Raw genomic sequence first — 24545 nt, forward strand, 5'->3', positions numbered from 1 at the left:
AGGAAAAGCAACTGCAAAGTCTCTAAGGTGGGAACAAACTTAGAGTTTGGGAAAAGACGATGTGGCTGAGACCTAGTGAATGGTGGGGTGAGGGAAGGAGATGAGAAGGGTGGGCCACATGGGAACCAGATGGGGACAGTCTGTGTTTCATGGTGAAGAGCTAGGTTGACTTTAAATGAGAAGGAAAGCTACCAGAAGTCTTGAGTAATAAAGAGTTAAGATAGTATTTCTATTTTTCAAAGGCCGATCTGGTTGCTCTGTGGAAAATAGCTTATGCATGGTAAACATGGAAATAAGAAGACCAGTTAGGGGACTGGCTATTGCAATAAACCAGCAAGAGGCAATAATGGCTATAATGGCTGATGGTCGTGAAGATGAAGACAGAGGAAGGATATGTGCTCTATGATACAGCTGAGCCTCCCAAATTTTCTTGTTCCACAGGGCTTTATTGTCTCAGTAATTTTTTCATGGCACCCCGAAGCCAAACAAAATACCTAACGGTTCTGTGTATTAAGGTACGAACTACTTAACAGAAGGAGCCTGAGCATGTCAATGTTTCCTTCACCAACTTAAAGTATCCCACGGCTCCCTTGTGAGGAGTGTCTCATGCCTCTGCACAGTTTGGGAATTATGGTTTTGGAGCTAAGAATTACTGAAGAAGTGGATGTGGGGAGTAAGAAGAAAAGCAAATCCAAGGTGATTCCCGGGTTTTAGACCTGAGCAAGTAGATAGGTGGTTTGCAACTCACCGAGATAAGTAAGAATGAAGGAAAACACAACCACCAAGGTAACATAATTGGTCAGAAATATGGTAAAATTTGACTACAGGTCTGACACCAAATAAAATAATAATATAATAAATAATAAGCTGCTATGAGTTAGTCATATCAGAGTATATTAAATACAATACCTCATTTAATTCTAACAACATTATTAGTACATCTATTTCCAAAGACATCTACAACATACTCCTCTGAGCCCTCTTAGCTGATAAAAGTGAGAGTAAGGTGTTGGCAAATGACAGTCTCATTCACTTAGCTGCAAATTATCATTTTTTTAAAATGAAATGTAGGTCTTAGGGGTGAAAAATAAAACTGAACATTTTACAAATGCACGCAGCAGTTGTAATGACTACACTATATTTCTATTCCTAAAATCAGAGCAATCTAATTGCCTGCCCTCAACTTGATCCAGATCAAAACAGGACGTATACAGGGAAAAGTTCTAGTGGAATAATAATTGAATGTTGACTCCTTAGGGCAGGTGACATAACCTCAATGACCTTGATGGAGCCTGGCCATGAGAGTAGCAGGGAATGTGAGGGAAGGGAGAGAAGACACAGTACAAGTGGCAAAGAGGTCCCTTGAAATCTAAACTTTAATGTGAAATTTATCAAGTGCAAAAATTCTGCACTTTATAAAGAAAACATGCCTACAGGATAAATTTAGTCTTGCAAACTATCTTAGATGCATGATTGAATTTTTCAAATGTACATATGATAAGGGGCTGAGGAGAAGAGCCCTAAGGAAGCTGAAGAGGATCATTATAAAAGTGGTCTTCTATGCAGGAAACCAAAGTTAAAACTGTATAGCTAAATCTACTCTATACATTTTCTAGTACTGTGTGTATTCACAGAAATGGAAATAGAGCTCCTTATATTTAGCTCTGCATATTTTAATTGGCCCAGTAAAAAGTAATCTTATCAAAATAAACGAAGATGTTCCAGCAAGAGACACTGTTCATTTTTCTCCCTGTCATGAATGACTGTCATCAGACTACTTGTCTCTGCATCAAGTAGCTTAATAGCATTTGAAATTCTGCAATTCAACAGTCACAGGAAGCATAATCACAGACTTGAAGTCACTAACTTTAGCTCTTCAGTTGCCCTGACAAAGAAGGAACCAAGAGATGTGACTTGCAGAATTTTTGTCATGGAATCTTCAGCGTATCTATCCAACACTGTAAATCATTAGAAATGTCATTGTAGTTTGTCACTAATTCTAAAGATCGGGACCCTTTTGGCAGTGGTTTTGAAAGATTCTATTCTCAAATTTTGAATGCTGTGGCTTTTGTTTTCCTATATCATATCTACAAATCAGTTAAGGAACACACTCATACAATCAGACCAAGACAGATCCAATAACAACCATGCAATGGTCCCGGCTATGCACAGAACAAAACAAAAACTAAATAGTCACAAGTAGCTAAAATCTAGCTCGCTCTCCTGGGAGAGGACTTTAAAGAGGGCAATTTTTTATTGTCTGTATGGTCTTGGGAAGAAAATAGATACATAAATCTGAAGCTATAATAAAGTATAATAACTGTTATGACAGATATCTACCAGAGTGCTATAGGAGGCCAAAGGAGGGTCACCAAATTAGCTCCTGGGTGTAGGGAGATGACATGTGACCTGAGTTTGAAGGTCTCTTAGGGTAAGCTGGATATTTCAGCTAGGGAAAATGGTACATATGAAGGCACTAAAGCGTGGATCAGTTTTTAATCATCGCTAGAGGATAGGACGTTTTGTATAGCAGGAGGCAGCACATGTGGGAAGTGGCTGAACACAAGGTAGTGCAGAGTTGAACAAAAGTCAGGCCCTGAAGGGCTCTAGATTTTGAGCTAGGCTAAAGCTGTGGGGATCATTAAATGATTTCAAGTAAAGATGGAATATGATTTGATTTTATTTCAAATAAGTTCACTGGAAGAGATAAGAAGGATGAATGAAGGGGGGTATTATTTAAGGCAGAAAAGTCCCCTACAGTGTTATCCGACCTCCTGGCTTCACCTGTATGGGCTAAGGTAAGTCTACCTTGATTTTTGTTCTTAGGATTTGGGAAAATTCCATAACCTATTGTAGTTATGGTGCCAGTACAACCACATATGAGCAAGACCAGAGGGAGATGTCAAGAGAGAGAAGGAAAGAGGATGCATACAGCCACAGAGAAGCAAGGACAAAATACCATGTGGACACAGGCTGAACAAATGTTTCCAATTTCTGGCGCCAGCCCCTTGCCAGGTCCAGTGGTATTTCCTGCCTTCAGTCCCTATGCCCTCAATGTAAATACCCTTACTTTTCTTAAGCTTGATTTGAGTGGGATGCCTTTACTTGCAAATACAATGAGCCCTGACTTTTGAAGCAGGGCCTGAGCTTGAACAGATAATGAAAATAAAGAGCATAGCAAAGATATGTGACCTTATGAATATCAAACTAAAGGAAATTGCAGCTGTTTGAATTTGGATGGGCTGGATCCCCAGCTACAGTCTTGGGCACCACTGGTCACCCCCAACACTGACCTGGGGATGAGAGGAAGAGAGGCATAGTTGGTGGGAAGTAATAAGGATTCAGTTTTATTCATGTAGAGACTTGTGAGAGTATCCACGTAAAAGTGTCCAGCAGTTGGATATGGTTGTGCATCTCAGAGGAATTCTGATCTGGAAATGTAAACTGATCATCTCTAATATGTGGATGGTCATCAGAACCATGTGAGCGGACAAAGTCTCTCAGTAGAGCTGGGAGCCAAAGCCTGGGGAGCACCAACATTAAGGTGCAAATTGAGTAGGAAAAGCCATGAAGGAGACTCAACATGAAATGCTGTGATGTGCCAGTAAGACAAACATTTTTTAAAAGAACCACAGCCAAGTGAGGAGAGCTCAGCTAGCGGAAGTATTAACAGGACAACAGATGTGAGTGTGGAAGAGGAAAACCGAACTCCCCAACCTCCTCTAAGTACCTCCTGTCTGGCAAGCATTTTGTTGTCTCATTTCATCTTCAAAACAACCTTTCAAGGTAGGTGACAGCATATCCTTTTAAAGATAAGGGAGAAAAAACAAACGTTCTCTGGGGATGGGCCACATGTGTATTTCTAGTCTCTGAAGAGCAACTGCCACCTGTTTGTTTAAAAATGATTTAAAATTTGTTTAAAGATGAACTTAAAAAGTAAACATTTCTATACTTTTGTAATAGTCTACACCTGTAATTAACCAGACTGGTTACCTTCAACCTCATATATGATTTGGGGGGCAGGGTTCTGCTTTACTGGTACAACTAGCCTATTTCCTAGGCGCATCCGTGGATTTCCTGCTGCTAGTTCAACTCATTAACAACGTCTCCATTTCTTCTACTTATCATTCAGAAAGACATATGAGTCAGAGGGGGCAGGCAAGGAAACAATCTTTTCACATTACCAAAGATACTCTGGGGAACACAAAATCATTGTTGCTGACACTGTACAAACCATGGAGGTAAGTCTCCAAATATTACCACAGAACCTTAAATTCACATCTAACTCAGAAAGCATGCCAAAAGAATTTGACAATCTTTTGACATAAAACACCAGTCACACCACGTGGGGTATACTTAGCTATAGTTCCCTCACCTCCTAAGAAGGCATCGTTAGCTTTTATTATTCAAAGGTCATGGAGGTCTTTTCTCCCTGACTTAAACTTTACATAAAAAGAACACATCTAGCCCAGCCGGCGTGGCTCAGTGGTTGAGTGTTGACCTATGAACCAGGAGATCAAGGTTCAATTCCCAGTCAGAGCACATGCCCGGGCTGCAGGCTTGATCCCCAAATGTGGGGTGTGCAGGAGGCAGCTGATCAATGATTCTCTCTCATCATTGTTTCTATCTCTCTCTTCCTCTCCCTTCCCCTCTGACATCAATAAAAATATATATTTTCTTAAAAAAGAACATGTCTAATAGTGAAGTAGACAATACTCCTTCCACATCAATAAGTTAGAAGAAAACCACTATTAGGATTCCTTTCCTATAGCTTGAAAATAGAGACATGCATGAAAGAGAGGTATAATAATTTTGTGTCTAGAGGATGCCACAAATCCTGGATTGAAGGGTGTGAGACAAAGAGGACGGGTTAACTGTGGATGTCCTTGTGTTCCGCAAATGCCCTGGAATTTCTAAACTGCAATAGTCAGCGAAAGGGAAATAAAAATGTGGTCTTACCATATAAAAAGTTAACATCTAGGACAATCGTAAGGATGCACTAATAAATCTTCCAAAATTATATGAACAAAATACATTTTTCTCTCTTAGAACTACAATTGATCTCCTACAGTCTAACTTTTCATCCAAGAAAGATTCAAAACATTTGAAATGTTTTAACTTCCACTTCTACTTGAAAACTCCATTTTCTCTCTTTCAAATGTACATTAAAGTCCATCTACTTCACTTCAGAGGTAATTAGAATGAAGGCAATTAACTGACATGCCTAAAATCCCACAGTGGAGACAGACCTTGGAACTAATTCTCTTGATTCCTGGGTCAATATTCTTCCCAGCACATTAAACTCATCTTTCGAAAGAGTGAACCATGAACCTTACCATTTTCTCCTCTATTCAGTGGTGTTCATTCAATGCATACAAATGACTGCAAATACTCATCTTGAAACATTCCAATGAGATAAGCATATTATCTCTCAATAGCTTTTTGGATTATGTTCAGAGTCATATTGAGGAGGCAGAGAGGGAGAAGGCTCACATTAGTGAGCTGGTGCTTTGGCCCACTTACCCTGCCTGCCGTGGTTCTCTGACAGGAAAAGCTCACCTCTGGCTCAGATTTACAACATGAGAGTGCATAAATCCCTATTCTTTTCTTCTTATTTCCTGTCACCTTTATTTCTCTCTACATTTACCACCGCTGAGCATGCCCGCTTGTTGTGCCATGTTTCCTAATTGCATGGTAATTTCTTATACGCGGAGAACTTGTTGGAAGAGCTCTCCACAAAAATGGAACAGATTAAAAAATACTGCACTTATGAAATTAAGTTAATTAAATATGATTAACAAACATAAATGACTCATCCAACCGCCAGGCTGGCTTGCCTAGGAACTCTAGGTCAGGGTATAAGGCACAAGCCTTCACTGGGTACCAGCAGGTGAAAGAATGTGATTCCTGAGATGGATGCAATTTTATTAGCACACAAACAGTCATTTTAGATGTTTATCCTTGGATAGCACTGAATTCCACTAACTGATTTCTTACTTTACATCACCCAAGCAAGCTTTAAACAGTCAGCTCTAAGCACTTCAGGTGTTCTACAACTAAAGGGCAGCCCTTGTGATCTGGAGTCAGAAAACCAGGGTCCACCCTCAGCTTTGACACTTAATTGTGTAACAGTGAACAAGTCACCTCACTCTTTAAGTGTCAGCTTTCTTATTCTAGAGACTAAGGAGAAGAACTGCTCTGCCTACCTGACAAGATATTTATGAGGATCAAGAGAGATCATGTCTATGAAATTATTTTATGGTCTTATATATGTAAAGGAGTAAAAATGTTTATCATGACAATAATTAATAATTATACTACTGGAGGGGCTAAAACTTTTTATCCTATTTTTCCCTTTTCTGTTAGTATTTGTTGAGTTAATACATGCTACTGCAGTACCTGGTATTGAATGATCAATAAATTATAGCTATTAACATTATTATTATTACAAGGGCATATTTTCCAAAGGTCTTTATTTATCTCTTGTAAATACAATAGAAGAAATGAGCTCCCGAGGATTAAGGTAAACCAGTTATGGAAGTAAGAATGATCTGCCCAATCGATACAATTGCTCATTTCTCACCCCTACCTTAAGTAAGTGGGAAAGGGAAGAGTAAGCAGAGATGAACTTGGACACATGAATCAAAGAAGAGTAGATTAAAAGCAGAGAACAGGGGAGGGTGGAGGTAGGGGGAGAGATCAACCCAAGGACTTATATGCTAGCATATAGGCCTAACCAATGGACACAGACAACAGGGGGGTGAGGGCATGAGTGGGGGGTAATGTAGGGATAAGGACACATATGTAATAACTTAATCAATTTAAAAAAAAAATAGAGGACAGGTATAGAGTATCCTAAAGCAGTCTATTCCCCCACAATCCTTTTTACTCCTACCCCTGTTTACTGTGGATTTCCTGTGTAACCTTAAAATGAGTCATTTAACCACTTGGTCTTTCTCAGGATACCTTCCACCGTTCCAAGATGCACTGATTATATGTTTATCAGAATATATCAAGATATAGCTTATTATAAGTTTCCTCAAAAGAAGAAAAATGCTAACAAACCCAGATAGAACCAGGTTTCTTTCTCTCTCTCTCTTCCCCCTCCCCCTTCCTATATAATCTCTCTCACACACACATTTTTGTTATGGTAATACTGTGGGAAGACTCCATTTATAAGTAGTTATCAGATAAAAATTTTTAGACATAAAAATGGAAAATAATTAACATTATAATAGATCACAAGAAAAGAATTTCTTAAAGTTTTCTTTATATTAATGATCATCACTTTCATCTATCACTCCTCCTTTTATGTGAAAATATTTTATTGGTCTGTGAGATACAGTGGAATAATATTGACACTTTTACATCAGGAAAGTTAGTACTCCATTTGCTCTATTCTTTATCTCCTGTGAATAGAGAATAGCCTATTCACTGCATGTTTGAAATTAGTGATTAAAATCATATTAGGAAATTGCCTCTTCTAAAAGTTAAGTGTAGTTGTCTATAGTATGTACTGATTTTAAAAACGTAAAAGTTCTCTGTTAATGGGATAAAGGATAAGTTATAGGTTAGGATATAAACATGAATTATACAAATAAAACACATAGACATATACATAAACACAATATGTATTTACATACATATTTTCATGGTACAAGATGAGAAAATTAAATATTTCAAGAAGAAAACCTATTTTTTTGACTAAGATAGAACTGAGATAGGTCAAGGAGAGAGAAAGAATGATCCCATGAGAAAGAGAGAAAATTAAACATAAGATGATATAAGGCAATTTTAAGGATGATTTACCTTTCAATATTTTTCTATATTATCTTTCTATGAACTTTTCTTGGTGACAAATAGTACTCGAAATTTCTCATGTTTCAGGTTCACACAAATTTGGGGGAGAAATATGGATTTTATAAAAACATTTCAACTTCTACATATTATTAGATTTGGGCTGTGACTATAGAAGAGCACTGTCTACTTTACTTCCCACTTAAAATTCAAGAAGGAGTTGGAAAGAGTAAAATATACATAATGAATTATCAATAAAAGCAAAACTGAATTAACATAACATTAAAAAATAACAATATAGTTAATATTTTCTACTAAAAACAACAAAAAGTAAGCTATTAGGCTCCAATTAAAAGATTATTTTAAATTAGAAGAAACAAAATTTGACTCTTAAGAATACTGGAAAAGATACATATACACAAGCATACACAGGACTCTAGAGAGAACAGAAGAAAGCACATTACATGAGGGTTCCAGATTAGTTATTTTCCATCCAGATAATGACAGTAGTGCAGAATATTACAATGAAATTAATTTATACTAAGTCTTACGAATTTAAGATATAAATTCTGAAATTGTGTGCTATTAATAACCACAGTTATTTATCATCGGTATCATATCATTTAAGTGAGTAGCAGATTTGCATCATGTGACACAATCTAAGTTTAAACATCATTTACCTTATTTTATTCTTCCTACTCTCTGGTATAAATACTCAACTGAAGCCAAAGCTGTATGACAACATTACCTGCATCATGTAACATTTGTGCTAAGCAAAGAATATTAATGACTATCACAAATCTTAAGGAGTATCAGGATCCTTATATTCACATCACTTGATCTCACTGCGAAAAGATCAAGGGTTTGGAGAAATGAATGCTTTATTAACATTTGAAAACCTTAATCAACACATTTTATACTAAATACTAAAAGTGAACTAGGACAGACATCTCACTGGCCTCAGCCACCACCAATCAATGAGAGTTGGCTGATGTAATCTCTGTTTTCCAAAAAAGTGCTACAAAAATTCATTTTCTATGCTTTTAAACTTGTCAAGTTTAAATGCCTAGAAAAGGGCAGACCAAATGAAAAAGATTTTCAGAAAAAAAAGACATTTTAAATTAGGTTGATAACCTAGATATTCACACAGTTATTACTGCAATGCATTATTGGAAAATGTGATGTTACAATTCTGTACCATCACCCACTGAGGACTGTGGACATATCTCAGAACAGTCATGGTGGGTCACATCCAGAAAACAAACAAACATGCTAATAAAAGTGAGGAAAAATGAAAGGAAATGTCAGAAAAAGGAGAGGATCAAATATTAAAATTGTAGTCTAACAAGGATCATGATTAAAGTCAAATTCAACAAGGATGTGGATGTATTCAAAATGCAGTTTCTTAACAAAACCTGATTTAATCTAATGAATCATTGGTCCCTAATCATTATTTCTAATAATCACTGGAAAGAAACTCACTCGTCTCAAAATATTAAAAACAAAAAATTCATCTTATCCCAAATAATTTAAAGAAAAATATCAAGAGTCCCAAATACATTTAAATGGTTTACCAGGCAAATTTTCATTTTATATAACTTGTATATGATTTTAAACAACAGGTAGGAGCAAAAAAGCTTCTAAGACTCAGCACTTTTTCACCCTACAACGAGTTTCTCAGCAGAAACCATGACTTTTCTCTAACCCAGGATCTCAAACATCTGCTCCATGGAAAACTAGAACAGTCCCAGACTTCCCTGATCACAATTTGAAAGTATACATTAAACTGTGAGTTTATAAATAAGTGTTTCCTTTACTAGCCTATATACTCTGTGAGGCCAAGGCCATATCCACTTTTTCCCCTGCTATGTATCTAGTACAAAATAGGCCATCAAAAGCATGTTTAACATTGAATAACTGAAACATAGTAGAACCCCCTACTAGTCACCCCACTTCACCCCCAACACAGATATAACTTTGGGGATGACTTTGAAAACTAGAAAACAGGGAATTCCTGCACCTGCTCCACTTCTCTGCTCCCTCTCCATCCCCGGTCCACTGTACTCTGGCTGTAATAAACATTATTTCTATTAGTGCTCTTATCCCATTGCATTGTAATTGCCCCCAAAGTTGAATTCGTGATTTGACAGTGCTAGCATTGAGAAATGGCTTATGAAAATAACATATTCATTACTTCAGAATGTAAGGAAGAACTGGATGGCATAAAAGAGAAATTGTATGAAATCAAAAAAGCCAATAATCACAACAAACAAAATAAATCACCATCTTTTAGTTACAAATGAATAGAATTAAAAAAGTATAAAGTTAAATATCTTCCAAAAGGAAAATCCTATACATTTGATAACAACAAATCACCAAGAGTCCTATTCTTTTTTTCCATATAAAATAATATCTTCATAATCTTTTCAGTGAAAATCCAGAAAGAAATACATACATGACGGTGTTAATGCCGGAGAGCTGTTGGAACATCTGCAGGCCACAGCCTACAATCAAAGCGCGGCGAGTGGGGGGGTAACTCAGCATTCTGCAGATCACAGGTCCAGCTTTTGAAAAAAGAAAGAAAAAGAAAGACAAATCTATTATTTTAAGTTCCCATAGTAATTTATCCCATTAGGATACATTTCCCCAAATTTCTGTGAAATCAACATGTCTTGGAATTTCAAAATAGAACATATAGGCTTTTGCAGAAATCTGGGTACAGTGTACTTTTTAAAACAGACATACATCTATGCGAATACAAGGAAGACCCACATAACTCTAAGTGTCAGAAATTAGTCTTCCTTAAGTCTCTACAAGCTGTATTAACTACTCTTTGCTCTTCCACTTCCTTGGCAATTAATTCTTACTTAAAATCCACTCAATGATGAACTGCTTACCAAGTCATTGACAAATTGCTTTAATCATCAAAAAAAAAATAGCACTCATTAAAAACAATTAAACAAGGAACAGAATTCATTTGACTAAAGCAGTGACGGCGAACCTTTTGAGCTCGGCGTGTCAGCATTTTGAAAACCCTAACTTAACTCTGGTGCCGTGTCACATATAGAAATTTTTTGATATTTGTAACCATAGTAAAACAAAGACTTATATTTTTGATATTTATTTTATATATTTAAATGCCATTTAACAAAGAAAAATCAACCAAAAAAATGAGTTCGCGTGTCACCTCTGACACGCGTGTCATAGGTTCGCCATCACTGGACTAAAGTAACAAAATTCTTTCTAATCGACTCAACTAAAGTTAAGAAATTTGGCATGATATCAGACTTTGTTATGGCTACAGTGGATATTATTAATAAAAGTTACCAAAAATAATAAAAGAAAGAAAATTAATGTCTATTTTATATAGGAGTGTGTGTGTGTATGTACACATACATACACACACACATACAGGTTTTCCAATATGGTGCAGATGGCTTGGCCTCTCTATCAGAACTCTAGATCAATTCTGGAAAGCTGTAGATATGAACCACTGAGGCCTTAATAAGGTGACTAACCTAATTGATGTACACCATTTGGGCATAATTACTAAAAGTGCCCCTTCTTATTCTCATAAGTGCTTCAATTACACCTTCAAGAGGTATTCTATATACTGTCCTCATGAGGCCAGTGTGGACTCTAAGGATCTAAGGTATTCCTGCTATTAGAAGACATGGCCTGAAATCACTGGGATGTTAATTGCTTAATTAGAGGCATTTTCCCCCCCCTGGAGGCCAAGTTTCATTAATGAACTCTAAACCAAGACAAATTAAAATCCAAGGAAGTCTTACCATTTCAGAATTCTTTTGGAAATCTAATATTCCGATCCACAGAAATGGAACAGAACGTGCTGATGTCTTAGAAATAAAAGTTATCGTGGGATGTCAAGCCAGAGTATTAATTAGAACTGAGTATTATAGGAGTGAGAATATTCATCTCTACATTGGTGTGTTACTAATCACATGAAAACCTTATTTCCTGCAAATGATTGTGTGTCTAAGTGGTAAGACAGGACACAGAGAAGCACTGACAGTCACTCAAAGCTCACTGTGGTGCCAACCCATTTAGAAAGCTGGCTGAGAGTATTCTAAATGTCAAACTGCTTCAGAGTCAAGTGAGGCAGTGTTAAAACCTAGAAAGGTTGTGTGAAAGAGGTAGATTTGGGGAACTTTACTGTAACAGTATTAAACTATTATCTGGATCAGTGGATGAGCGGGCCTGTCTGCAAATTTAGATATCTGTAAAGGAGCCTCAGAATAAAAAACCGTACACGATATCATAAATATCTACCTATATCCATAAACAAAAAACTTCAAATAAAAAAGATTACCATTCACCTTGAACCATGGAAAACTTATAAAACAGCAATTGACAACAGAACAAAAACAAGCAAAACACCCTTTCAGGTTTTAAAGGCTTCCACATATGAGAAACTGGCTTTCTTCAATAAACCTTTTATAATCTTTGGATAGCTGCATCTACTTTTACTATTAAACTGTTCCATGATTTGGTGGACAAACTAGGTAACACTGATTTTGTAGGGCAAAATATTATGATAAAATTATGGCAAATTAGGCTTAAAATCTGACTTGCCAAAATATCAAAAGATAAACTATTATATAAATGTCACATTTATTTTCCAGTTTTTGATAATCTTGCCTTGAAATTTCTCTTGCTTTGAATTTCTTGTTAAAATAAACAATGGTAGCTCTTTATTAGTTTTTTTTTTAAAGGATGAATTTGGTCATAGCAGTTCCACATCTGATTATACATAAAATTTAAAAATTTCCTTTCAGTAAAATCATAAACCTAGCTTTATTAGGCAATAAAACTTAACAAATGAAAACTATTATTAACCTTTATGTCACAGAAGCTATGAGGCAGAAGAAAAAAAATCAAATGTATTAATTGGTCCAATGTTCATAAGTGAAAATTTAAAATGTCACACTGTACTTACTACATTTTTTCATTTTTCATTAAGAGCACTTTGTGTACACAAATATTTCATACTTAATTTAAAAAAATTTGTTTCTCTGAAACGCAGAATTTCCCACATAATAAAAACTAAAACCTCTAAATAACCAAAGTAGATTGGAAATGCAAGACTCAGAATATCTTATATAATAAAAGGCTAATATGCAAATAGACTGAACAGTAGAGCAACTGAACAACCAAACAGCTGGTTGCTATGATGTGCACTGACCGTCAGGGGGTGTGCGTGGGACTTGGCGGGGGTTGGCAGCAGGTGGCCGAGTGTGGAACATGGTGGGCGACAGCTGCGGCAGGAAGGTAGAGCAGGTGAGCGGGGGCGCCAGACCAAGGCGGGGTGCCGGTCGCTGTCATCGGGGTGAGCCTCTGGTGGTTACTGAAAATTCTTTGCTCCCATGTGCCACGGTCCTGCCCGGCACACGCACCTGCTGCCAGCGCCAGCCCCACTTGCACTCACTGCTGGTGCCTGGCGCTGGCCCTGATTGCTTGGAGCTATCAGGTGGTGTGAGCGCCCCGATCTCCCCTCAGGGCTTCTCCACCTCCCCCTGCTCCTGAGGGGCAATCGAGGCTGGCAGCCTCTTGCACCTGCTGTTGGCAACAGCCCTGCTCGCACCCGCTGCTAGCACCTGGCGCCAGTCCCAATTGCTCAGCGCCATCAGCGGGTGCAAGCAGCAGCTGCTGGCCCCGGTTGCCCCTGAGGGCTTTTCCACCTCCCCCAGCTCCTGAGGGGCAATCAGGGCAGCAGCTGCTGCTCGCACCTGCTGACGGCACTGGACCCGCTTGCACCTGCTGCTGACACCGGCCCCACTTGTATTCACTGCTGGTGGTGTCAGCACATGGGAGTAGTGGCAGTGAAAACGGGGCTGCTGGCAGATAGGGAACTGGGGGCTGTGGCGGGAGGGGCTGGGCGGGGACATAGAGGATGGGCCAAGACCTGCCCCTGTGCTCATCGCAGCCTCAAGGCCCACAGTTCCTTTCAAGGTGCACAAATTTGTGCACTGGGCCCCTAGTAACATAATTAAACAACAGATGTGAGAACCCAAAATGGGTCCGTCTGTTTCTTCAATCTGAACACCTCTCACTAAGTAACTTTCACAGTGGTTGTCCAGCTGTGGCAGGGGCTCTGGTGGCATAGATGACAAGGACAGTCCCACAAGTGCAGCTGTTCCTGGGGACAGGTGTCTCTGAAGGACTGAGCTTACAGAAGCCTCTACCGGTATGATTAAAAATGCACCAGGACGTATTTTGTATATGATCCTAGCTTTTGATTTCCACTTCCAGTCAAAATAGAGTAACAGTTACCAGTTACCTCCAACATGAAACAACTAACACACCATGCAAAAAATGAATGAAACAATATTTCTCATGATAAAGGAACAAAGGATAGTGACTCCTAAGATTCAGAAAACAAATGAGATGAAACCTAAAACCATCCCAGCTTAATGCCTTAAAAAAATGTCCAGGCTGCAACAAAGGGAGGGGAATCAGGCAGATCTTGGTTGTTTCTATGAACTGAAAAGATGCAGCTCAGAATCCAGGGGTGCCACGGGGGCTCCAGTTCACAGGGCAGAGTGCCAAAGAGAGAGTCATGGGAGAGGACCATAGCGATCTACAGCCCCTCCAAGTACGCAGTTGAGTACTGAGGAGTGGATTTATGTGAGGAAACTACCAAGGCAGGAAAAGTGCCAAAGAAAAAGATTAAAGAAATCAGTCTCGGGAATTCACACAGGTCTGGGAACAGGACCTGTTCCTTCCAACCAGAGTGAAAACCTAGACCATAAGAAAGAGTATTCAAGAGGTTTTACTTCAGTAATACTATAAATTTAGTCTTAAACACAGTGTGAATACCATCTAAAACAGCTTAAAAGCAAGACCCAACTGCTTTCAAGTAACAAAGAGTAGTGTCCCAGAACAAAGTTCAACGGTGAGATAAAAATTTACAGTATCTGGAATACAATAAAAAATCACCAGCCATCCGGAAAGACAGAAAAGTACAATCTGTAACAACAAGGGGACTAATTCAACATGAGGACATAACAACCCTAAGTGTCTATACACCTAATCAGAGCTTCAAAATGTATGAAATAAAATGTATGACACAACTGCAAGGGTAAATATAAAAACCCACAATTATACTCAGATATCCCATCATCCCTTTCGCAATAACTGATGGAAAAAGTAGGCTGAAAATCAGCAAAGATACAGAAGACCTCAACAACACTCTCAACGAACTTGACCTAACTGATAAACAACATTCTACTGACCAAGAACAGAATACACATTCTTTCCAAGAGTAAATGGATGGTGAATCTCTTGAAACATTTACCAAGACAGATTATATTTTGAGGTCTAAAACCAGTCTCAATTAATTTAAAAGGGCTCAAGTCGCCCTAACCAGTTTGGCTCAGTGGACAAAGCATCAGCTTACAGACTGAAGGGTCCCAGGTTAGATTCAGGTCCAGGGCAGATGCCTGGCTTGTGGGCTGTATTTCCAGTAGGGGGCATTCAGGGGGCAACTGATCAATGATTCTCTCACATCAATGTTTCTACCTCTCTCTCCTTCTCCCTTTCTCTCTGAAATCAATAAAAATATATATTTTTTTTTAAAAAAGGATTCAAGTCATACAAAGGAATGTTCTCTGACCATACTAAAATTAATACAGAAATCAATAACTGAAAGACAACTGAAATATTCTCCCCAATTCTGAAAATAATACCTTTCCATGAATCAATGAAATAATGGAAAATCAGAAAGTATTCTGAACTGAAAGAATATGAAAATGATGCATATGAAAATTTGTAAAATGAAGCTAAAGTAGAACAGAGGAAATTTAATAGCAATGGCTTTGGTTTCCACCTTACAAAACCAGAAAAAGAAGGACAGATGGAACAAAAAATAAGGATCAGATAAAAATAATAATAAAGATCAGAGTGAAAATCATTGAAACAGGTAATAAGACAACTGAGAAAACAGCAATGACACCAAAAATTGGTTCTTTGACAACATCGATAAAATGGGGAAACTTTGAGCCAGACTGTGGAAGGTTGAATACCTGCACATCTTAATCCCTGGAACTTGTTAATGTTACCTTAGATGGCAAAAAGAACTTCGCAGATGTGATTTAGTTAAGGATTTTGCTTACCCACTGCTGACAGTCTCCCCACTGACAGTCTTGTTCTCTGTTATAAGTTAAGGTGCCTCCGTGGAGAAAGCAGTGCCCTTCCTGAGAGCAAGATAATCACTGCTCAGCTTCAAATATGACTCTCCCTGCACCCAATCTGAGGCCCTATGACTGGGCAATAAGAAAGCACAGCAAGGATCCAACCCTGGTCCTCTCCGGAAGGCAGCCAGAGCGGGCCATTCTCATGCCCTTCAGGGAGACAGGTGTGCAAAAGATCAATGAGGATTTGAAGGATGTCTCCCTTCCCACCTGCTCCCACTGCCAAGAAAACTTGACTTCCTGATATCTAGCACTAACCAGCACATGTTTTGCACAGTCATTTAATTTTGATTATTTTATTAATCACCGAATATCTCAGTCCGCTTGGGCTACTATAAAAAATACCATAAACTGGGTGGCTTAAACAGGAGACATATATTTATGTAAAACAGTTCTGGAGGCTGGAAGTCCATAACCAAGATGCTGGCAGATTTGGTTCCTGGTCAGGGCTCTTTTCCTGGCTTGTAGATGGCCATCCTCTCACTGTGCGCTCACATGGGGATAGGAATAGGGAGAGAGTGGAAGGGTGCAGGAGAGGGAGAGAGGGGGAGAATAGAGGAACCACAGGGGAAAGACAGAAGGGGGGGGGAGAGGGAGGGAGGGAGGGAGGGAGGAAGGGAGGGAGAGAGAGAGAGAGAGAGAGAGAGAGAGAGATAGAGAGAGATATGCAGAGCTGTTTTCTCCCTTTAAGGGCACTAATCCCATCATGAGAGTTCCACACTGATGGCCTCATCTAAACTAATTACCTCCCAAAGGCCCCACCTCCAAATACCATTACACTGGGGATTAGAGCTTCAATGTATCAATTTGGGAGAGACGCAAATATTCAGTCCATAACATTCAGACACCAAGAGTATGAGGCATCTGCTCAAATCTCAGTAGATTTTCTAATATTCCAATAGCTCTTCGTGCCTCATGACCCATTTTTCATCATCACAGGAGTCTCACAACCTAGGCAGCGCAGGTGGTGTTAATGAGGAAAGGAAGCACAGAGGGATTACTTGCCCAAATCACAAACTAATAAGCATGTAGAGCTAGGGCATGAGCTAACGTCTTGGTCATTACATGAACATCAAGAAATTTTACATATACACTTAAATAAGCTGATTTTTTCTAAGCATAAAAGAATAATTTTTGTTACTCAGTATGACAAACAAACCACAACACTGAAGCACTTTCAAGCTCCAGGAACAAACATACTCTATTCATCCTGGCTTTTAGTTATCTATTTCAAAACATACACTTCACCTTACTCCTTTCTCCCTTCCCACATCCAAGGCGTTGAGCATTGTTTGCAAATAATTAGGCAAACAGGCCACCCTGGTTCATGAGAAATGCAGTGCCTGTGAGTCAGGCCCTCTATGCTGCTGGAGGAGCCTCCATTCATCTCTGTCTCCCAAATATGCCAGTATTCTCACAACATCCATTTCAAACCTTCCTCCTCCTTGGCCTCCCAGTGTTCTCTCCAGCCTCTCTGACCAAGTGCACCTGCTCTGCATCAGGTACAGAAACACGATGAGGCCATGCCCTGGAGGAGCTCATAGTGAAGTGTGAGAAGGGAGTCACACACAGAAATAAAGGAAGCTACTCAACAGCTTATGTGCTCGCACAGAGGAACATGCAAAGTATTATGGGATTGAGGGAGAGGACAGGACCCAGAAAGGTGTACCTATAAAACAGAAGCCATGCCTTCTCTTCCCAAACTTCCTCTCTACTGTTACCTAATTTCATATTAGGTCAAGATCAAAGAAGGTGGCACTTTGCTCTTCATTCCCTCTTCCTACTTTCCATATCCAGTAAGTTGCAAAATTCTAATAAAAATGTCAGGAAAATTCCTCTGGTTTTTGCACCTGCGCCCTCTCTGCCTCCCCAGCTCACTACTGGACCAGCTGGGCTCACATCCGTCGCCTGGGAGGGACAGTGCATGGCCGCAAACAGCAGCACTTACGCAGACCAATGTTGAACCTCCAACTCCACGGCGTAGCTGCTGTGAGGTTTTATGCATGGTCAGCCTTTCTAAACCTCTATCTCCTCTTCAGTTCAGCGGATGTAGTAGTAGTAGTACTGTCCATTATGAGGGTTAGAGATGATAAACTTCCTTGCATACACTATGTGTGATTGTTAATTTTGTGTGCCAACCCGACTGGGTCCCAGGGTACCCAAATACCTGGTTGAACATGACTTTGAGTGTGCCTGTGAGGGTGTTTCTGGAAAAGATGAGCATGTGAATCTGCAGGCTGAGTAAAGCAGATGGCCCTCCCCAATACAGGTGGGCATTATCCAATCCACTGAGGGTCAAACAGAACAGAAGAGCAGGAAGGGAGAGTGTTCGCGCAGCCTGCCAGCTTCAAGTGGGATGTTGGGCTTCTGCCCAGGCTTACACTGTCAGCTCTCCTAGGTCTCTAGCTAGCACAGGGCAAGATTATACCATCTTCTCAGCCTCCATAATTGTGCACACCCATTCCTCATGGTGAATGAATATCTCTTTCTCTCCCCTCTCCCTCCCTCCCTCCCTCCCCCCTTGCCTCCCTGCCTCCCTCCCTCCTTTCCTTCCCCCTTCCTCTTTCCCATTGGCTGTTTTTCTGGAGAATCCTGACTAATACTAACACATGGCATATTCAATAACAAAGCATTATATATGGTCTCCACATCTCCAACCCAGCCATTCCACATTGCTGCCAACCTATCTGCTAAAGCATACCACTGATCACTTACTTCACTCTCCTGCTCAAAACCTTTGATAATAGATCCATCAGCACCTATTTCAATAGGGACACACTCCTGCTCCGGACTACCTTTCAAGATTTATCTCATGCTACTTCTCCACTAACAGGCAATGCTTCAACAATCTTCGGTTAACCTGTTTTATAAAAATAAGCCTCATATTTTTACATCTGTCTCTTATAATGTTCCTATTCTATGAGGTCACCCCTGCTCTCCAAAGAAGTTACTCTGTCAACTGAATCACAGTGTCACCTTTATACCTCTCTTCTGCTCTCACTGCTGGCTAATTGGTTTTGCAGGTTTATGTGGCTGATGTCTCTTCTGCACTGGATTTGACCTCCACACTGAACTTGTGGGTTAAATGGCTCAAGTTTTATCTTTTTACTTCCCACTGTACTTAGCCTAGGGTCATGCAAATAGAAGAAATTTAATAAATATTTGTTTACTGACTATGAGGAAGAAAGGAAGGAAGGAGCCAGAAAGAAACACCAGAACAAATAATGGTGATTGATAACTCAAGATTGAAGCAGTCTGAACGCAGTGCAAGTTGTTAAACACAGTTGTGATTAATTATAAACTACACTAAGATCCTGCACACACCCATGCTGTCTTCCTCTTCAATCTGCAGCAGATGGTGTTTGTGATTGCAAACTGGTGCTTGGCACATGTGCTGTTTGAAAGAATGGACTGCTGCTATCGATAAATTCAGCCCCATGTGGTTCAATCATTCCTTCAGTCTGGCATTTATGCCAATACATCCTGAAATCCCTCTCAGGCGATCAATTTGCCAAGATGTTGCCTTGGGCCGGCTGCCTACAGCTGCGTGCTTGTGAGCCGATCATGCTACATTAAGGCCTGTGGGCAATGGCTGAGTTAATCTAGTCATTATTATTCCAGGTTGCTAAGGAAAGACTCTTTTCTGCTTCTAAGGAGAGATGAGGATAGGGCTTAATGCTCCTAAAATGCTGTTTACAAGAACCTTGTTTTGTTACTATTAAGAACTGTTTCTAAATTCTGAAATATTTCCTTTATCAAAGGTATCTACATCCAGCAGTTCTCAACCTGTGGGTCGCGACCATCGGAAAACACATGTGGCATATCAGATATTTACATTACGATTCATAACAGTAGCAAAATTACAGATATGAAGTAGCAATGAAAATAAATCTTATGGGTGGGTCACAACATGAGGAACTGTATTAAAGGGTCGAGGCATTAGGAAGGTTGAGAACCACTGAAAGGCAATCCTAAAATGCATCCTCTACGCAACAGATCTCTGAACTTGTTAGCCGCTATGGCAGTGTAGTATATTGCTGAGGGTGAGAAATTAAGAATTATTACTTCAAAAAAACCTTTCTTGAGGAAAGGGAGACACCCCTTTCTAAAAATAAATGAGTAAATTTTCTTCAACAACCATATTCTTAACATTTAGACTGTCCTTGAATAAAGTAATCCTAATATATAAAGAGCCAGGGTTCGTCATGACCTAAACCTCAGGACAGACGACTGAACACCAGGCTAGGGTCCCAGCTGGCATGGCGGGAGTCAGTCCTGCGTCCTGGTGGCCACCCGCGGCAGGCGTCAGACCTGGGTCCCGGCAACCTGCTGCATGGCGGCAGGAGGGAGCTGAGGGCCCCGGCCACCCACAATACAGTGGCGGAAGGGAGCTGTGGGAATGGAGCCATGCTGCCATTGGACTGGCCTCTGGGTCCCTCTCCCAACCCGCAAGCTCTGGGGAACCAGAGCCATGCTGCGATCAGACTGGCCTCTTGGTCCCCCCCTTCCCCCTTCCCCGCCCCGGCCCACAGGCCCAGGGAACAGGAGCCATGCTGCGATGGGACTGGACCCTACCCGAGGGGTCCCAGATTATGAGCTGAGAGACCCCACCAAGTGCATGAATTTTCGTGTACTGGGCCTCGAGTTTTTTAATAAAAGGCCACATACTCTAAACCTGATGGTTTTCTGACAGTATTTTCATAACAAGTTGTCATTCTTAGTAATATAAAAAATTTCTCACCTACCTAATTTTTCAATAGATATTACACACTGAGATATAAGACTATCTATGACTTGCATCTGCTAGAGGCTACACAACCATAAGCAATGGTGAATAGTGAAAACAGCAAGTCTCCAAATCGGAATCCCAGGTTCGAATCCGGCTCAGCAACGAGAAGCTGTCTGACCGTGGGCAGGCTCCTGACCTTCTCTGAGACTCACAGGCCTCCGTATATGGTAACATCTACTTCAGAGCTGTGTTTTGATAGAAGGAGGTAATGCTTATGAAGTGTATAGCACCAAAACTCAAATAATGATGCTACAATTTCATCTAGCAGCTCTCAAGGAGAATTTCTCCATAGCTAAATATAATTTGAAAGTTTTAAATTGAAAATCATCAACAAATTGTGAGTTCTCCTTCTTGTAAACAATCAGTCTTCATTTTTAAATTTGAGAAAATAATTCAAAGAGCTTCATTAATATAAAGAATGGATGCTATACTTATAATTTCTATTTCTTTTATAATTAATAGAACATTCCTACACAGATTACTTATCAATCACTAAGTGATAAACCAGTATGATCTATACCACAGGCTCATAAAGTAAATGGCACTTAGTACTAAGTTCTATCAAATTCAATGATATATGCTGCTAAACTATTCATACAATCACAGGTAAATTAGAATTATCTCATTCACCTGACTTCATTTTAGATCATGTACAGACTCCCTAGAAATTAAGTATTCATCTTATAAATCTATCAGATTGGAACATTTTAAGATATATGAACTATGTTTCTAAAAAAGTAATAATTTACTTGGTTAAAAACACATGTATTTATATGAATATTTGAATTTTATATAAATATTTGAATAATATTCTCTTAGCATGTTCCTTTCTCAGATTTGGGTATTCAACAAATAAGCACCATTGAGAATAATTATGAAAATCTAACCATAATTTGTGTATTTTCTACTGTTCTTTCTTGCTATATTTGGCTTTATCTGTGATAGTTAACCATGAATAAAGATACCAAAAAGATAAAAATCAGGCCAAATGCAATGGCTCATGATCTTCAGTTGGGGCAGAATATCCAAAGTCATGATTGTTCTGCCAGCTTCCAGGAGCATGACTGCCGCAAACATATTTTGGAACCTTGAAACATACATCTTGAAGGAAAGAGGCTGTGTTTTCTGTCAGCATGATTCTCAGAAAAATCTCAATTATCCCCAAAATACCAAAGAACTAAATATAAAAATGAGCCAAATATATGAGGCTATTAAAATATATTGTCTAATCCCAAAGTAGTTATCTTCCCCCTCCTCACTTCTCCCAATCTTTAATTACCTCCACCAAAAAAATAAAAATAAAATAAAGGATAAAAAATCATGGTCTCCTACAGGTTAAATAATGTCAGTGTCAGTTATTAAATATAGAGTAAGAAATAAAATTTTCTATAAAAAGAACTTAGTACTGAGTTCTCAGAAATGGAGTAGGCATTAGAGCATTGGGTTCAAAGAAGAGAAGTATTCATTCAAACTATGGATTTCCCAGTACTCTCATCTTTCGCTTATGAAGGTTCAATTCATCAAATAATTAACACTTATGTCAGAATGTAAATGCTGTTGAAAATAAACAGGGCAATAACAAAATCTCCATTTGTTCACATGTATCAGAATAAGTGAGGTTTAAATCTGTCTTCATCATGCCATTAACACAACAGAGCGTACAAGGAAACTGCATGAATGAGTTTGTTCGCTAAAAACAGGTGGGTTGGTGCACAGACACTTGGAGACCACAGGTTGGATGATGAGTTCTAGAATCAATTTTGTTCACAGTGGTAATTCAAAAATACCCTCTACCATGGACACAGACAATAGGGTGGTGAAGGCCTGGGGCAGGGGCAGGGGTGGGCTAGAAGAGGTCAATGGGGGGAAAGGGAGAACATATGTAATATTTTCAACAATAAAGATTAAAACAAACAAACAAACACAGAAAAAGACCTATATTGCCCTAGGTCTGTGGTGGGCAAACTGAGGCTGGCAAGCCACATGCGGCTCTTTGGCCCCTTGAGTGTGGCTCTTCCTAAGCCTTAGGAGTACCCTAATTAAGTTAATAACAACATACCTACCTATATAGTTTAAGTTTAAAAAATATTTGGCTCTGTTGACTAATGAGTTTGCCAACCACTGCCCTAGGTGGTTTAGCTCAGTGGATAGAGTGTCGGACTGTGGACTGGAGGGTCCCAGGTTCAATTCCTATCAAGGGCACATTCCCAGGTTGCAGGCTCAATCCCCAGTAGGGGGCGTGCAGGAAGCAGCCAATCAATGATTCTCTTTCATCATTGATGTTTCTATCTCTCTCTCTCTTCTTCTCTGAAATCAATAAAAATATATTTTAAAAATTACCCTATTTAATAGCACGTATAATAAAAGAAAGCTCTCTTCTTAGGGCTACTTTATACACTGGCTGTTAAGGTCTTTCTATCAAAGTTCTGAATGGCTGCTGAGCTTGCTTTGGGTTAGTAAGTTCTGCAGACCTTAGAAGAAAAATTGATATGCAGAGCAAGCATAAATCAAAGCTTGGGTTATCGGAAAATAACTTGATTAGAAAAGCCACTTAGTTTTCTTGTCTTGGTTTACAAATTTCCATAAGAAAACACTCACTAATAAACTGTTTGACACAAATGACAAAATATAATAATTTTATTTCTCAAATACAACTTACCAGTAAATAACTAGAAGACAAGTTAACTGGCACAAACATAGCATCACTTATTCCGGAAGGATACTACTACAACAACCCTCTAATTTCCTTTTCCTTAAAACATTTTATGGCTGAAAGTGGTTAACTAAACACCCCCTCATCATGAGATCAATACCTAAAATAAATCAATATTGAAAAAGAACTTTTCAGTGCTGTACATTAACAAGCTGGCCCATTAGTTTTAATTTTAAAAGCTATTAGATTTCCAAAGGAATTGATCACTTTTATTGGAGATACATCTTTAGGCTTTTCTGTTAAAGACATCTTGTTATTTCCAGCAAAAAATGAAAAGAACAAAATGAGATAACTAGAAAAGGTAGGAGTGAGATTAATACATCTGAGTAAATTTATGATATTTTTAAAACTACTTATAAATTTGGCTTAGAATGAAGTAATCTAAACTTGCCAAAAAAAACAACAAACAGAAATATGATTTCTAAAATAAGTTTTCAAAATTTCTACTTATATGTCAGTGATATATAAATGAAGAGCTCAGCTTTGTAAAGGATATGGTGTGGGTTTATTCAAGTATTATGAAGGTCGGTTCAGAAATTCAGTAACCTCTTATGACAGAGCACAATTTTCAGAGGTCTTGATCTATGATGGTGATTTCCATCAGGATCATGATTTTATTTTAAGATGAACTGATGATATATCACTTACTAGTACTTGGTGCACGGATTTGTGCACATTGAAAGGAAATTAATTAGAAAGTGGTTGGCAGGGCGGGACTGGGCGAGACAGGCCAGAGATGCCCTGGAGCCAACCTCCCGTGGACCCTCCTGGCATCTGAAGAGTGAGCGGGGTCCCTCTGGTAGGTGAGGTCCCTTGGCCTGACCTGTGGGGATCGTGCCGAAACCAGCTCTCCGACATCCCCAAGGGATCCCAGAGTACGAGAAGGCACTCTGCAAAGTTGCTGTTGTACAGGGTGTGGAATGCAAACACAAGTGTGCAGTAAACCAGATTCAGGACTACAGTGCCCCAGCAACAACATAACCCACGGCCAAAGGTGGAATCGGGCTCCCTCCTCTCTGGTTTTGGGGTGTGTCAC

The 24545-nt window shown here is 39.3% G+C and overlaps 1 protein-coding gene across 1 annotated transcript in view; it reads right to left on the reverse strand.

Annotated features, from left to right (window-relative positions):
- Nucleotides 1-24545, reverse strand: part of SLC2A13 (solute carrier family 2 member 13) — a 293193-nt gene that overhangs the window by 135953 nt on the left and 132695 nt on the right. The window contains exon 4 of the mRNA XM_059682573.1: nt 10253-10361. Coding sequence (XP_059538556.1) covers nt 10253-10361 — 109 coding nt within the window. The remainder of the gene's footprint in view (nt 1-10252; nt 10362-24545) is intronic.

The sequence above is a fragment of the Myotis daubentonii genome, chromosome 2 (assembly GCF_963259705.1).
Source record: "Myotis daubentonii chromosome 2, mMyoDau2.1, whole genome shotgun sequence".
In the NCBI taxonomy this organism is placed as follows: domain Eukaryota; kingdom Metazoa; phylum Chordata; class Mammalia; order Chiroptera; family Vespertilionidae; genus Myotis; species Myotis daubentonii.